General features: G+C 40.7%; 2 protein-coding genes across 6 annotated transcripts in view; one reads left to right on the top strand and one right to left on the bottom strand.

Moving 5' to 3' along the window:
- The first annotated feature begins 3,536 nt into the window (after positions 1 to 3,536).
- MFAP5 (microfibril associated protein 5) lies at positions 3,537 to 15,931 on the top strand. 4 transcript variants are annotated; one of them, XM_014850971.3, is made up of 10 exons: positions 3,624 to 3,762; positions 4,291 to 4,350; positions 5,370 to 5,405; positions 8,181 to 8,225; positions 8,585 to 8,617; positions 9,212 to 9,247; positions 11,222 to 11,251; positions 11,983 to 12,070; positions 12,650 to 12,723; positions 14,023 to 15,931. In XM_014850971.3, the coding sequence occupies exons 2-10, from the start codon at positions 4,293 to 4,295 to the stop codon at positions 14,133 to 14,135; spliced, it is 513 nt and encodes a 170-aa protein (XP_014706457.1). In that variant the 5' UTR covers positions 3,624 to 3,762; positions 4,291 to 4,292; the 3' UTR covers positions 14,136 to 15,931. The 4 variants fall into 4 exon arrangements, with proteins under 4 accessions (XP_014706456.1, XP_014706455.1, XP_044612153.1 ...); XM_014850970.3 differs by lacking the exon at positions 5,370 to 5,405 and having other exon boundaries at positions 3,537 to 3,762; XM_014850969.3 differs by lacking the exon at positions 9,212 to 9,247 and having other exon boundaries at positions 3,538 to 3,762.
- The window catches only part of APOBEC1 (apolipoprotein B mRNA editing enzyme catalytic subunit 1), a 69,917-nt gene continuing 62,421 nt past the window's right edge, over positions 8,624 to 16,119 (bottom strand). Inside the window, exons 6-8 of one of the 2 annotated variants that reach the window (XR_011496933.1) lie at positions 13,353 to 13,519; positions 12,981 to 13,096; positions 8,624 to 9,339 (exon numbers count right to left, since the gene is read on the bottom strand). The gene's annotated coding sequence lies outside the window, so the exon portion shown is untranslated. Of the gene's footprint in view, positions 9,340 to 12,729; positions 13,520 to 16,119 lie in introns of those variants that run through there. The other variant, XR_011496932.1, reaches the window with a different exon arrangement.

Raw genomic sequence — 16,119 nt, 5'->3', positions numbered from 1 at the left:
AATTATACTAGCTATTACTATTTGTTAATAATTATGTACACTGAACTTCCCTGGGTTTTTTCCATATTCGCAAATTCCAGCCTTCTGTTTTTGTTTTCCGATGGGTAGAATGGGAAGATGGAGATTTCCCTCCCATTAATGAGTTTCTAGTATTTATCCTCTTTTGCTTGTCTACGGCCAGTTTCATCAGTTATTTAAAGTCTTTTGGTTGTGGGTTCTATTTCAAGGATCTTAACAGAATCCTGAACCTGGTCAACCATTTTACATTTGCACGGTCAAGAGAGTCACAGCGCAAGACCACCGGCGCCATCACAACATTTGCAGACGGCAAAATGACGAGACAGAAGCGCTAGTTAGCATAGGTGTAAGTTACACATGTTTTACACGAACTGATTTTACAGCTTCCTGCCAAAACGCCTTTGTTTCTCTGGAATAACTGTTGCCTAACTCCCTTGCCTATTTCCTTTTGCGGACTTCCCCTTGTATCACTTCAATACATCAGCTAGCTGTCCTACTACCTAGACTCCTTTCACTCTCAAACTACTTTCTTCTCTAGAACTTTATCCTCTATTTCTTTGCATTTGACTCAATTTTTAAATGTTTCTATCTGGAAACAGGAAGTTACTATTTCAAGTCTCCATCTCAACTCAATTCAAATGACCAAATTTCGAGTTGTTATGTGCTAATCATTACGTCAGCCAGAGACGAGTAAGACTTAGCCTCTGTGATCAAGGAATGCTCAGTCTAGTGGGGAAGACAGATTGTAAAAGAAAGAACATAATAAAGTTGATGACACAACTATAAAAACAAGCAATGAGGTGGCTCAGGAGAGGGAGTGACTTCTCTTCAGAAGCAGAGGGGACCAGGAAAGGTTTCTGGGAAGAGGCAGCATCTAAGCTGGGTTTTGATGGAGATATAAGCATTTATTTACTGCAGTTGGGAAAAGAATATTTCAGAAAGGAAGGAACAGAAAGTGCAATGTACAGAGGCATGAAGAACAGCGTATTGGAGCAGGTATGGGTTACTAAGAAGCGGAGAGTTTTCTGAGGACTCTATGTTTGCTGGCTCCTAAGGCCTGCACTGAGGCCATCTTTTAAGTTTGGCTGTTGCTATTTTATTGCCTCATTGCTCTACACACCGCTCTCTCTCTTCCCTCCCTCCCCACCTCATACAATCCTCCTTCTTTCCTTTTATGGGAATTTTTTTTGTGTTTAGGCCCTGGATTTAATTTTGTTGGATTGGACTGTAGTAATAACGTTTCTGTACATTTGCCCAGAGGCCTTCAGCTAATGGGTGTATTCTTTACAGGCCAATAAACAGATGACTAAAGCCAGCGTGCTGTCTCGCATCTCTGTCTCCTTTCTCTTTCTTTGCACTTTACTCATCTTCCATTGGTTGGAGATCTTTTCTGAAAACTAAAATTTTCTTAGGTAACACAAACATTAGATTGCCTTCTGCATCTGCCCGTCAGTTCCATGAGGACTTTCCTGTTGCTGGAGAATATGCTCTTCACCCACAGGAGATCCAGCCTGTGTCAGAAGGGAGTATGGACTGCTGCCCAGGGAATTCTCCCCCAGTGTCAGGGAGAACCTCAGAAAATTATGGGCTCACATCTCTGGATGGTAGTTGCTCATTTCTGGCTAATGGTGCTGATTTTGACGTGATTCAAGGATAAACTGATAGTGTAATCGAACAGAGGCTCACCCAATCACCTTGAGAAAAGTAAATCTGAGGTTCTCCAAACCTGGTAGCCAAGCCTGGGCTCTGAAGACAAATGGGGAACAGTGCCAGAAGAAAGGAGCCACCGTAGCTGCCATGAAGAAAAAAAGTAACCAAACTATTGTGAAATAAACTGCCTTCTTGAATGCCTATTAAGCCCAAGAAGAGATAGTGGCTTCTGCTCTCTGCCAGTTCCTGCCTTGCTTCCTCTCCTCTTCTGCACCCTGCCTGTCTTCCCCATCTGCCTTGCTCTGAACATTCTGTTCCTGTTTTCACTGTCTTAACTTCAGACTCCCTCCTAAGACCCCAGGAGAGCACCCCCTCCTACTGCCTGGGGAGACTTTCCTATAGTCTCTAGCTAGGCCAGCACACTGAGGTCATTGCTCTCCCTGCCAAATCATTGGCCTGAGTTCAGTTTCTCCATCGGTCTGAGCTTCATGGAAAACATGATTGTTGCTCTAGGCTCTCTATTATATGTCCTGCCTTAGTTCTGCTTTGCATCTGCCGTTTTGTTTCTCCCCGACCCTCACCTCCCTGCCTTTTCTTTCCCTGACTCTCCTCAGACTAGAGTCACATCTGTTTTCCAGCCTCTGCACTCTCACTGTGAAGCAGATGGGAGAAGAGCAAGGTCCGGGCCAGGGAGATCTGAAGAGCTGGGTTTGTACTCAGATTTCTTCTGAGGACTCACCAGAATCCATGTGTCTCAGAGACGGAACATGTACAGCTCCCTTGGAGGAACTGGAGGTGTCATTTGCTTATTTCTGACTACATCTATAGCTGTCCCTTCCTCCTAACTAGACAGCTAGGTTCCTTCTTTTTTTCCTTCTTTCCTTCCTTCCTTCCTTCCTCTTAGCTCATTAAGGAGACCCTCAGTGTTGACTAAAGGTGCTAACAGATAAATTGAAACTCATACCCTTCTAGTACACATAAGGTCAACCATTTCTCAAATATGAGTTTCTATAATTCAAGATTATTCCCTCCAAAATGGAGATGTTTTAATGGTCCAACCACCAGTGTCTTTATGAATAAGAGCAAATACAAAGTCATTAAAACTCCTGGATCAGAGAAAGTGTTATCTACATATTACACGATCTGAGGAAAAGCACATGATCTGAGGAAAAGGCAAGCAAAATGAACTTGGCTCCCAATTTCCTTTGGGCTTCTGATGGCACTTTATCCTTAAGATTCTAGAAATCAAGATTCTTAGCATAAGCTTAAACAAAGCCAAAAGACAGAACAAGTCTGGCATCTCCTCTCACAGAGCTCCTCCATGTTTCAAAAACAAATTTGGAGAGTTCTGTGTTTCTCAGCCTTTCCTAACCCTAAGACAGACAGCGCTCCTCTTGGATGAAATTCATGTGGTGTCTGTGTTGGCTTGGATTTGGAAGTAAATAGGATTCCCAGGGGAAAAAAACAAGAGCCTGAATGCGTGGGTCAAGAAAGAGGCAAAGAAAAAAGAGAAATACAGGGATAGAAAGGAATTTGTTGGTGTTGAAGAGATAAACGTTGAAAAAGAATGAAAGCGAGAAAGGAGGATGGAGGAATGATTCAAATACAGAAGACAGCCAGAGAGACAGAAACAGATTCTGGTGATGTTCAGTAAAACACTCCAAGGATGAGGGGAAACTATTTAAGTAAGAAGGCACTCAAGGAAAAGGGGATGCTGGGGCCAGATTGTGAGAGGAAAAATAGGCTCATGGAAGAAAGGCAAATACGAGCTTGGGCCAACTCTCCTAGCGAACGGCAGCATCTCTCACCAATGTGGTCATAATCTTAGGAATGAGGGTGTGAGTGACTGCAAATTCCCATCCCCCTTCTCATTCCAGCCTCATTGCACTCCTCTAGCCTGGCTTCCTCTCTCTCTCTCTCTCTCCCCTTCGCTCTCCCTCATCTCATTGTTTCAGAGTAGGCCAAATTTGAAGTCCTTCCCAGGGAGTGGCCCTGTTCATCTTATTCTCCAGCCAAAGCAGGAACAGCGTGAGAAGGAGAGAGACACTTTCAGCAGCCAAAGGACTCGGTGGAAAGAGCAGAGGACCATAGACAGTGAGTTATTCAATTATATAAAACTTGAAATAGAGGGAGTGTGTGTGTGTGTGTTTGTTTGTGTTTGTCCATTGAAAGGCTGGAGGAAGGCAATGGGGAATGTTACTGAACTTGGATTTGAGCAAACATCCCAATTATCTATAGAGGTTTAATGAAGGGAGGCATCAAGATGAGCAGATGATATAAAAATGACACAGATACCAAAAAGGAAGATTAGATACTAGGAATGAAAGAAGCCACAGGGTAGGGGCAAAGGTGGACCATTTTGAATATAAAAATTCCTCTGACTTGGTGGATAAGAACAATGAGAGTGAGAATAATGGCAGGTGATCAAAGAATAGAATTTTAAGGAGAAATAAATGTTGAGTGAAAGATAAGAAAAGAGAGACAGGGTTTGAGTCATATGGGGGACCAAGAAACCTCTTGGGGTGACAAAGAGACAGGGCCCTACAGACCTCCGTGCCTGGAACTGAGATGCTGATGTGTCCCTGAGCATTACAATCTCTACTCTACCTACCACCCTGTTAGATATGCTGCTCTCAGGACCCAAGGCGCTGCTGTTTCTCACTGCACTCATCATCCCCTGCGGTGAGTCCCTACCTTTTATTCTTTGCTCCCTAAACTTCAGCTCCTCAGCGATACACGTGTGTGGAGGTGCGTGTTAGAGCGTGGGATGGAAGGAGGTTGAAGGGGAATGGGAGGAGAGATGCTTGTTATTGAGTTCTAGAATTACTATTAAAGAGAGAAAAGAACAGATTTCGTGTCAAAGAAGAAAGGGCAAGAGTATGGATAGAGATGACCTCAGACTTGGAAAAAGGTATCCTGAGAGTTATGAAACTAATGCTAAATGAAGATGCACAGATGCCTATTAACCAAAATAGGGTCACAGACATAGATATACAAGTAAACAAATACCAAAGGAAAAAGAAACTGATATACAAGTGCATACACAAACATAGAGACCACCTAATAAGAAACTGGACCAAATTTAAATTCTGAAGGAAAATAGTGGGAGAATATACACTAACACCTAACAAACACCAGCACGAGCATACACACAAATATATTCACACGCACACAAAAAACACATGCCATGTCTGTACACAAAAGAAAAATGATCTTCACAGATTTCACAGAATCTAGCTAGGAGATTGGCCACAGAAAGTGAACCTCAAACCTCAAAGAAATCCTGCTTGATTTCTTTTCTCTTTCTTCCAGATACAGACTGTGAAAAAATAATTTTTTTGCCTTGTTCAATAGTGTACCTAGTGGGACAGTTGTGGGAATAGAAGGACAGCACACATTAGAAAGGCTGCTGGCCCTGTCTTTGCAACAGGACCCCACCCCTTCTGATTGGGGATGAGGGCAAAGGGCATCCTGAGTCAGGGCACAGCAGAGCAGGGCTTTGTTCTCAGGAACTGGTCTTTCTTGAGTGTCTCCATGTTTGTTTGTAGCACTAACAGTCTGAGTAATTCTGTTTTAAGCAATATAGAAGTAAAGCATAGAAAGATAAAGCGCAACCCATCATTTTCTGGTTCATCTCATCAAAGCTTTATGGAGCATAGAGCAGGAGTCACTCACATCGTTTTCTCCTTCCTTTGGTACAGACTGGACACCCCTAGGGGTCAATGGTCAACGAGGAGGTAGGTAAACCCTTGGATCTGCGCTCTGTTGGGATTCTTATTAGGATAATGCAGCTGAATGGTGAGCGTTAAAGAATCTGTAACATGACAGAGAGATACACTTCCGGGGGTGGGGTAGGGGACAGGATCTAATTCACCAGTTTTCACAATCCTATTATCCCATTCATAAAACCTTGTTGTCTTTTTTTTTTTCACTACTGAAATTCCCAAGACCTCCTCAATGCTCATCTCTTGTTTTCAGTCTTCTTGATACATCTCTTATCTCACTCAGAAGATGCCCACTAATCCTAACAGAAAGCATTTTCCTATCCATGTAACAGTGGAAAAATTAAAATGCGAAGACAGGATGAGAAGTCATCTCAGTACTACAGTGAAATTGTGGCACAACTGGACAGAACCCAAAAGCTTTGGTGTCCAAAGACCACTTCCTTCAGCCTGATGAGCGAAACTCTGATCAACATCTCCGCTCTGCCTCCAGACCTTCAACAGAATTATGATTTCTCTCTTACCTTTCCCAACCCTTGAGACCATGACAGTATGTAACCCATTAATGGGGCATCAAATCAAATTAGTGGGTCACAATTGGTATTTTTTAGTGAATTAGGATAGATTAAAATAAAAATAAAGTACATTGCAAGAGTAAAGTATTATCTTACCAAACTTCTTTTAGTTTTGTATGTGTACACTGGGGCACAACATAATTTCTTACTGTGTGTCCTCATACACAAAATAAAAATATAGAAACAAAACTTTTTTCTCTGTTGTGGGTAAAAAGGGCTGAATCCTCAAGTTTCTGAAGCTGTTTCAGATTTCAGCACTACCAAAAGTAAAAATCTGAATTAATTTCTCTGGGCTGGTTAAGGTCCAGTCCTGTTTAATGACTTAATGATGCTTTTCTAGCAGAAATATTATACAATAAAAATGTCACCTTAAGATTCCTTTTCAGAGAATATTCATGAATCCCAGATAAGCATTTATATGATGGTAGCTCATGGAAAAGTGGGTAGCAGGCAAACTGAGGAATATACAGAAAAGCAGTGCTCTGCCCTGAAACCCAAGGAGACAGCTAGGATGCACTCAACCTCTTTGCTCTCCCACTGCTTCATTTCTGTTTCTCTGCGTGGCTGGACTGGAATGCAGCTAGAGGAAGGGAAACAGGGCCAGCCAGGGCTGCACCCTGGGGAGGCTCCACGCCTCTCTTACAGGCTCTGGAATGACTAGGTCAGTGGTTTTTTAAAAAATATCCTATGGGATTGGAACAGACCTGGATTGCTTTCATCAAAATTTGTTCTGAAAGAAGAAAGCTTATAGTGAGTCTTAAAGACACGAAGGCTCTTTTGTCAGATGGATGACTTTCTATCTGAAATTCTCTTGAAAGGGATGAGGTAAGCAGTAAGCAGGGAAAATCCATTCAAAATGTTCTGTTCGTGTTTTGCCTCTAGTACAATGATCAACACCTCTGACACGCTTTGTAAAAATGCTATTCTCACCAGATTGAAATCTGACATTTAGACTGAAGTTTTCAAAAAAAAAAAAAGTCAAAACAAACTCTGTGAATTTGCTGACCCCTAGTGGGTAAAATAGATTATGATTATCAGCCGTCTACAAAGGATAACTATAGATGAGACATTTGCTAAATATATGGATGTTAACACTGTTTTCTTAGTTTGTTTTTTAAAGTCAAGACAATTTGTTTTAGGAGGTGCTATTATTTATAGTTTCAAATTCCGTTTTCTTAGTTTATTGTAATTGATTTCACCTAAGACCTGGGTCGTTTTTGTTTCTTCTCCACATGCCTTTAGTCTCCAGTGATCAAGTGCACGGCACTCTCTACTAACACTGGCACTTCCCCTCCCCTCTCTTCACCTTCACTTCTCCTTGAGCATCAGAAACCCATCAACATGATCTTTTGTGAAAATTCTTGTCTATAAGCATATCAGCAAACTGATATTGAATTGTATCAAAATTATAAATATCAAAATCACAATGTCTTTGGTAAAGACAATTTCACTTTAAATAAGTATCACAGAGAGGTCATCAATCCACTGTAATTATTAACAAGTTCTATGATTTGGGGTAAATTATTTATTCTTCTGGTGCTCGGTTTTATCATCGGTAAAACAGATTTAAGCAGGGGCTAGCCCCGTGGCTGAGTGGTTAAGTTCTCATGCTCCGCTGTGGCGGCCCACGGTTTTGCTGGTTCAGATCCTGGGCACGGACATGGCACCACTCATCAGGCCACGCTGAGGCGGCGTCCCACATGCCACAACTAGAAGGACCTGCAACTAAGATATACAACTATGTGCCAGGGGGATTTGGGGAGATAAAGCAGAAAAACAAACAAACAAAACAGATTTAAGCAGTACCTGGCACAGAGTAAACCCAGATTAACTATATGTATTATTATCTGTTAGGACAATGAAATAATATGCTATTCCTGCAGTCCAATGCTTAATCAACATCTAGTTGAGAAAGAGGATGCCTGTGGAGGATTATCTGATGGGCATGTAGTTCATTCATTCCTGTTGATAAGGCGGACAAAGGAAAAAGGATATTCTAGGCTGGGACTGTGTAGGTGTATTCACGGAAGTAGGAAAGCTGACGTTTGTTTGGGTTACAGGGGAAAGGGCTTCGGTTGAGAAGGAAGCCAAAAAACAACATTGTGGGATACTTACTATGTGCCGGCCGCTGTGCTGGTCAGTTTCACCGACTGGGCGTGCAAAGGTGGGAGGGGCACAGAATGCTCAGCAAATGCTTTCTGATTTTTTCATTCAGACGATGTGACTCAAGTGACGCAAGAAACCTTCACAGAGGATCCCAGTAAGCTACTCGTTTGTTTATTTCTTTGCTTTCATCTTGGTGATAGAAGGGTGAGGATGATGTCTGTACAAAGAAAAATGAGGACTAGGAGAGAGGTCAGTGGAGACTCTGAGCTCACGCAGAGCCCTGTTGTCTGTCTTAGATGCCTCTGACACTGTAAACATGCCCAATCTTTTTATCTCTTCCATTTCCTCTTGTGACGGTCCCTTATATTTGTCCAAGAGCCCACGTGCTTTCACTTCAGTCTTTCTTGTCTCCTTTTAGATCATCATCCCTTCATCCAGCCTTTCTTTTCTTTTTCTTTTAGGAAAAGTATTTCCTACCTGCGTTTTTCATTCTCTGTTTTCTTGTCTTTGCAGATCTGGTGAATGATCCTTCAACAGATGAAACAGGTAGATTTTACTACAGTTCTTTAAAAACGGCATGATTTTTGTTAATATTCACAATATTTATTCCAGCTCTCGAATTAATCCTATATTTTATCTCTCTGAAAGGGATAGAGGGATTGTGGGTGTGTTATTCAGTGACAGTGGAATGAAAGCCAAGAAGCGACTCCGACTTCTCTAAAGGAAGGAAATAGTGGATTAATAGCTAAAATAAGGCTAAAATAATAAATTATATAATATAATACAAAATATATATAAAATATATAAAATACATATTATATATTATATATATTTATTAAAAAATATTTTATTTTATATAAAATATATAAAATATAAAACATAAAATTTAATATAAAATAACAAATTAATAGCTAAAATAAGTGGATAATAAAGGATTTTAAAAATTAGTGTAATGTCTATAGGCCAAATATTCTTCAAAAAATATTCACCACTACTTCAATTAACACTATTCCCTTGAACATGATGCACCCAGCCATAGCCTTGACCTTGCACTGATATCTCCATTCTCCCTCTTCTACTCTGCCTTCCCCCTTGCCGATTTAAAGCCCTCCTCATACCTGCTGTTTTGTGCCTTTTCAGTTCTGGCTGATATCACGCCTTCCACAGATGACCTGGGTGAGTTCAGATCCGGGATCCCAGGGCCCCCAGGGCCATTCTGGGCTTTCCTCAGAGCCCATTATGGAAGGCAGTACAGCTGGTGAAGGATCCTAAATAGACAGCACCACAGTTTATGTAGCACATTCTTCCAACAGTTCACTTTAAATTAATGACATTTTTGATGCCTTAACAAGCGGGAACAGTGCTAGGTGTTGATATACAAAATACCAAGACGTGATCTTTTCCCCAAAGTTTCCCAGACTGGACAGGTAAAGCCAAGACAAATATATAAACAAATACATGTTTGGGAAGATAAAAGGAAGCTTTCTAGAAGAAGCAATGGTTAAACTGAATTTTGAAGGAAAAATTGGAGTAAGCCCGGCAGTCATGTAGGGGATGGCCATTCCAGCCAGAGGGGATAGCATGTTCAGAGATGCGAAAGAAAAATAGCGCTTGGCACATTGGAGAAACTGAGTTTTTTTATTGATTAGGGCAAAAACTACAAGAAACAAGTAAGTGGTAGGATGTGCAAAAAAGAAGCTAGATTATTTTTAACAAAATAGTTACTGAAAACCTGCTACTAGGTGCCAGGGATATAAATGTGAACAAAACTGATTTTCTTCTACTAGCTATCTTTTGTCTAATAGACAGGATAGACAAATGAACAGACAACTTTATTCAGTTTCACAAAATGCTATAATCAGTACAGGCAAAGGAAGCTACAGAAGACTCAAAAAGAGTCCTTGACTATATCCAGCGCTGGGGGTTAGGAAAGGCTTTTCTGGAGGGCACAGTAGCTAACTTGCTTCTTGAAAGACAAGTAGAAGTGAATCAAGTGAATAGAGGCAGGAAGAGCTTTTAGGTAAAGAACACCACATGGACAAAGGCTTAGGATAGAAATGAAAACCAATCAGAGAGGAGTTTATGCAAAGAAAGGTTCTAATCAGATTTGTGAATTGGAAAACCAGTGAGGACCCTGTTGTAATAGACTCAATGAAAGATGGTGGCCTGAACTAAGGTAGAGGTAGTGAGAATGAAATGTGAGCTGTCAGGCGGAGAGGACTATCGAGACGATGGCCAGTTTTCTACTGGGTAGAGGGTGGTTATTGGGTGCCTGGTGGTATCATTCACTGAAGAACAATTTAAACTGATGAAGGGAAAGATAGTCAAGTCAGTTTGAGATATGTTGGATTTGAGAGATCTTTGAAAAATCCATGAACTCTTCCATAAAATAGCAGTTGGATTTATAGGTCTGGAGCTTAGAAGAGAGGTCTGGGGTAGAAGTATAAATCTGAGAATTCTCAGCATATAAACCTGCAACTGGAACCCAGGAATAGATACAATCACCTAGCATACTTCCCATAGTATCCTATTAGCAACTCCTTCAAAACATCTTTACAGATAACGCCCATGGTTAGCGTATTCCCTCAAGACTCATCTTACTCGTTCATTTGTTCTCCATTCAACAAACTAGGCCATATTTAACCTGCCCTAGGGTAGGTTTGGCTGTGGCTATGACTCTCATTATTCTTTACCCAAAAGCTTTTATCAAAGAACCATGATGATGTATCTAATTTACAGAGAAGAAATTTTCTTTAATGAGGAAGAGCTTCTACACGATAATAATCTTTTCTCTCCTTAGCTCTAGGATGAAGCTCTTCTGGACATATGGCTCTCTGCCTTGTGTCCCCTACTAAATTTGCTTCTTGACAACAACATAAAGATACTCAAAATACAATAAATTTCTCAACTTTCTAGGAGAGAAACAAGAAAGGCAAAATCAAATTTCCCATCCTAACTTCCAAATCTCTTCAATTTTGTGGATCGAAACAGCTCGTTATGGATTTTCCTTTAGAAGTTGCTAAAAGAGTTATTAACTCATTTGTTTCCTATTTATGGGTGTCCCACGTGGGTCTCAAGTGAGGCAACATGAATTACAGAGGAAGCGACTTCTAGAACTAGTAATAACTGAATAAAATTTCTGCCTTCCAGCCTCGCCCAATGATAAAAATGCCACTGCAGGTATGATTGTCTTTTTCTTAAGCTTTTTTTCTTCCTGAGGATTCCTTACCTCCTTCTTCTTTGGAGGGTACTTGGTACATCTTCTAGTTTACTTCCAATTCTTTCTCAGAGAATATTTTTACTACCCTTTATTTTCCCACCCCACTCCCCTTTGTTAATGAGCTCCTGTCCTAAAAATCATGGGGAAAAGACAGAACCCCTTTTGCATGGTCCTGAAACAATCCTGTCCCTAAACTACCTTGGGACTTTATTTGGCTCGTGGGTTGTGTGTTGGGAAGTGACTGCAAGGACTCAAGATTACCATAGATGTCATGACTAGAATTGCTTTCTTTAATGTAGTGATAATTCTGATGTGCAGAAAACCACTGGAACAGAGAAACAGTGGCCCACCTAAGAATTCTCATTCTTCAGAATGGGATTATCAGGATTTCAATCTGATATTTCATATTGCCACCTGGATAAGCCTTAGAAGGACTTTTTCCTAGAAGAACCCTCAGAGATTATTTAATCCACTTCTGTTTCCAGGTAGGGAAACACCAAAATTTCATTTTAGCCAATTTCCTACTGCTCTGTTTTAGTGAGCGGGAAAGACATGCCCCAACTTACTATGATCCTCTGTAGAAACTACTTTGTATTTGTTTCCCACTCTTATCTCCTCTCCTCTAGCCTTTTAATCTTTTGTTTATGGCTTTCCTATTGTTATGCCTCTCCCAATTTTTGGGCTTCTTCAGAGTGCCGGGATGAGAAATTTGCTTGCACAAGACTCTATTCTGTGCATCGGCCAGTCAAGCAATGCGTTCATCAGTTATGTTTCACCAGGTAAGGAATCCCAGAACACCCAGAGAGCATCTTACATGGTAGTGGTTTTGTGTCAGTAACTAATGAGCACCCACTATGAATGGGGCAGAAGTTTTTAGCATAACCCTGCTAAGCTATTCCTGAAGATGCCAGCTAGAACCTAGAGTCTGGACTGAGGCATATGGAGAACAGACTGACTAAGAACTCTAGACCCAAGAAAGCAAATGAATGAGAGGGCTGGAAAAAGGAAAGTCATGAGGCAAACACTGGTACGTTGAATTTATTACCTCATAGAAAAAGGCTGAAGTAAGAGATTCAACTCTGAGGACAGAAAATAGTGGGGAGGAGTATTGAGCTTGATTGTAGGTGGAATGTGCAAAGTGTTGCTATGAAGAGTAATTCAGACCATTCCATCACCACATTCCTCTGGAGGGAAAAAAAAGAAGTCTGAAACACTTAAGGAAACCCAAATAGGGGAGAACAGATAAGGAAGAGTGGGGAATACAGGAGGTAAAGAGACATCTTAGGCCTAGGCCAGTCCTCCCTCTCAATGATTTTTTTCTATCTCTGTCCTTAACCATGACCTTGGGACTATGGCAGTTTACGACGGATGTACATCATCAACAATGAGATCTGCTCCCGTCTTGTCTGTAAAGAACACGAAGCTATGAAAGGTAAGACGATGTCTGGGTTTTTAGGAGAGAGAGACAGTCAGGAGAGAGGTACATAGGGACATGATGCTCATGGATCTCGTGGATCTAAGGTCTGGCTTTGGAGAAGGGCTTTAGGCCACCCCTTTAACTTCTGTCAGCCCCTGGTCCACCATGTTACCCCAAATAAACAATCTAAATAAAGCAGAATCTTAATATATAAACATAACCCTAGGAAGAGGACCCCTAGATCTCTTTCCAATTAGACTGTAACCCCCAACCTCTCTTCCTGAAGCTCTGGTCGCTTTGAAGATCTTTCATCAGAGTTCTAGACGAGAGGGCCAATTCAGCCATTACAGATCACAGATTCTACTAGTCTGCAGCCATGTTGACAACTCTAAAAAGAAAAAAAAAAAACCCACCACTAATTTGGAGACAGTAATGTTTGGATAGGGCCTATAAATAAATTAAAAATCTACTGGACATTTAGACACTGGCTACATTATAAACAGTCCACCAATTCCAGGAACCATTTACATTACTTATTGTGAAATTTCAGAGGTAGAGGAAGATAGAAAGACTTTAAAACAATTAAAATGGTCCAAAGTGTGTGGTTATAGACCACACATAGTGGAAGCAAAGATACTTCTCACCTTCCCCATGGCCAGCCTTAAACGATGGCTGTGGTTGATGAAGCCACCACAGACACAGCCACTTCTGACTCAGCAGCCCGCCTTGAGCTGAGTTCCTGAGTAAGACCTGTAGCGAACTTCGCAGAAGGAAACTTGCTGCTTGCCCCCATTGGCTCTGTGCAAGCCACCTGCAAGGGAAGCACCTTGACATTGAGGATGAGTATTTGGGACTCTAGGCACTTTCAAGTGTCTCAAGGGACTTACTAAAGTTAGCTTTTTGCACACAGTAAACACTTAAACATATATTGAATGATTGGACCTCATATTTTTGCTATTTAATAAGCCCATGATTAGAAGAATTGGGAGCTAGGTATAGAAAGGAAACTAAAATTTCCTGACCACTTGTGCTAGGTACTTTGCATACATTATTCACTTTAATACTCTCAACTACAGTGTTGAGGCAGGTATTTTAACACTTATTTTACACAAAGGGATAGTGAGGTTCAGAAAAGTTAAGAAACTTTATAGTAAGTAGCAAATAACCAGTAAGTGGCAGAGCTGGGGTTCTAACCCACATCTATTTCTCTTCAACCTTTTCGTGACCCCACACTGCAGTCTTCTCTTTCTCCTCAAGCGTGAGCCCCTATTTCTCCCTGCATTCTCATTCCATCATGCTCTGCTTCTCTTCTAGATGAACTTTGCCGTCAGATGGCTGGTCTACCCCCAAGGCGACTCCGTCGTTCCAACTACTTCCGACTTCCTCCCTGTGACAATGTGAATCTGCAGAGACCCAGTGGTCTCTGATCATCAAGGAAGAGGAAAGAAGAATGTGTGGATGGGAGGAAGAGAATGCTCTAAGAATAGGGAACTCCTTGTCCAACCATTTTCAGCTAACCCATAGACATTAGCATTTCTTAAACCAATTGCTTTGCATGTCTAGCTTTTGCCCCTACTCCCTGATTTTTCACCCAGACTAATTAACATTTATGTCATTTTTCAATACATAAAATATAAAGTCTATATTATTGCATGGTTTGGGTGTTCCCCAATATCATAGACGTGGTAGATAAATGATGACCATGTGACTCATATACAAACATTCTACATACAATTTCAAGGGAACATAAACTTTAGGTTAGTAATATTTACTATTGAATCTGTCTGAGAAAGATCTTAGAGTGAAAGAAGCTATCATTGTCTATTTTCACTAGTCATACAACTTCATTTATTCTGCTTTCAAGAGTTTCCTAGATTAACACCCCATTCATCTACATGGTCCTCTTTACTCTTATTTTAACTGTTTTGCTGATTGTCCTAACATTTGCCTGGCAATTCCTCTTTATGAGAAGAATCACAGTAATTTCTGTAGTCCTAGGAAATTTTCCAGAGCCAAGAGTTATACAATCCTACTAGCAACATATAAAGACCCAAAATGTTGTCTTTTACTAAGCTCAGAGGCTGAGGCTAGAGGAGTACACCAGGTATAGAACTTGGACTCATGATTCCACATTCAATTTTTCATGCAGTTGTCCAATCGGCAGATAGTGCTGGAAAGTAAGTCTCATGTATTTACTTAGCCCACCTCCACACATTAATTAGACAACTTAATGTGAAATCATATCATTGGTCTGAGCTTCCTTGAGTTGTTGCTACTTCTTTCATCCTCATCACTTACCAAAATCTATAGAGATTATTGTGCAAATGCATTCTAGAATAGCCTGATTTGGGGCCTTAAGAAGGGCATTCAGACCTGAACTTCAATAGGAAGGCACGAAGTTTACCCAAGGGTTTCTAGGAAAGAGTAAAAGAAACACGATATTCAGTCAAACCACATTGTTATCTGGCTCTAGCAGTAAGCAGGTAGCCTCAAATAAGTCATGTTCCCTCGGCAGGCCCTGGTTTAATGTCCCTATCTTTAACATGAGAAAGTTAAATTTATGTAAGTTCTAAGGTTTCTTTTAATTCTATGATTCTCAAGATTTGAATGCATTAGTCTTGTTTCTTGAAACCTAGACGTAGTCTAATTCACAACAACCACGTCTGCTTTATACGGTGGGAAATACCCTCCATTAGGACAGCAGTCCACAATGTCATAGAACAAAATCCCATTATAAGTGACAAATTATATATTATGAGCCCTTCCATCTGAATAACTCAGTAACTTTCTACAAAGCCAATGAAATTCAAGTGAGAACCAGGGGACTCTGAGACAACAAGTTACATGAGAGAATTCCACTCTGCAGGGATGGATTCCTTTCGTATTGCTGAGAAGACTACCTAAATGACGATCAGGCTCTTGCTGTTAAGAAGCAATTTAATTTAATGGATTTGCACAACTGAATAAAGAGAAATGCTAGGAAAAGCCCCAAAGCATGTCATCTCTGCTCCGTAGTCTCTAGAAGTAAATGTACTCATACCTAGAAAGACATATTAAGTGGATATTGTAGCTACTGTAGAGAAATCTCATAGGCACAGAGTTTCCAAGAATCTCTTCGTGAACTTGACCCTCCTACTGCATGTTGAATGAGAGGTGGCATTTCCACCAGAAAGCACCTCAATCCCAGTATTGTGTATGTTGCAAATTAAACATTTTAAAATAATGTTTTCTCAAGTTTCATTTTCAGAAGAGAGTGTTCTTTGGTCTGGTTATTTCTCTTTCCCTTTTATGTTTAGAAGGAAGACCTGAATTTATGCTTTCATCTCCTTTTGAAAACTGAGTACCAACATTGCTCCAATTTCTCTATTCCGCTATTCTCTGTTGCATCCTTCTTCACTCCACAACTTTACC

This window comes from Equus asinus, chromosome 22 (genome assembly GCF_041296235.1).
Source record: "Equus asinus isolate D_3611 breed Donkey chromosome 22, EquAss-T2T_v2, whole genome shotgun sequence".
Taxonomy (NCBI): domain Eukaryota; kingdom Metazoa; phylum Chordata; class Mammalia; order Perissodactyla; family Equidae; genus Equus; species Equus asinus.
The sequence above is the reverse complement of the archived record's forward strand: the minus strand, read 5'-3'. Positions and strand labels throughout refer to the sequence as shown.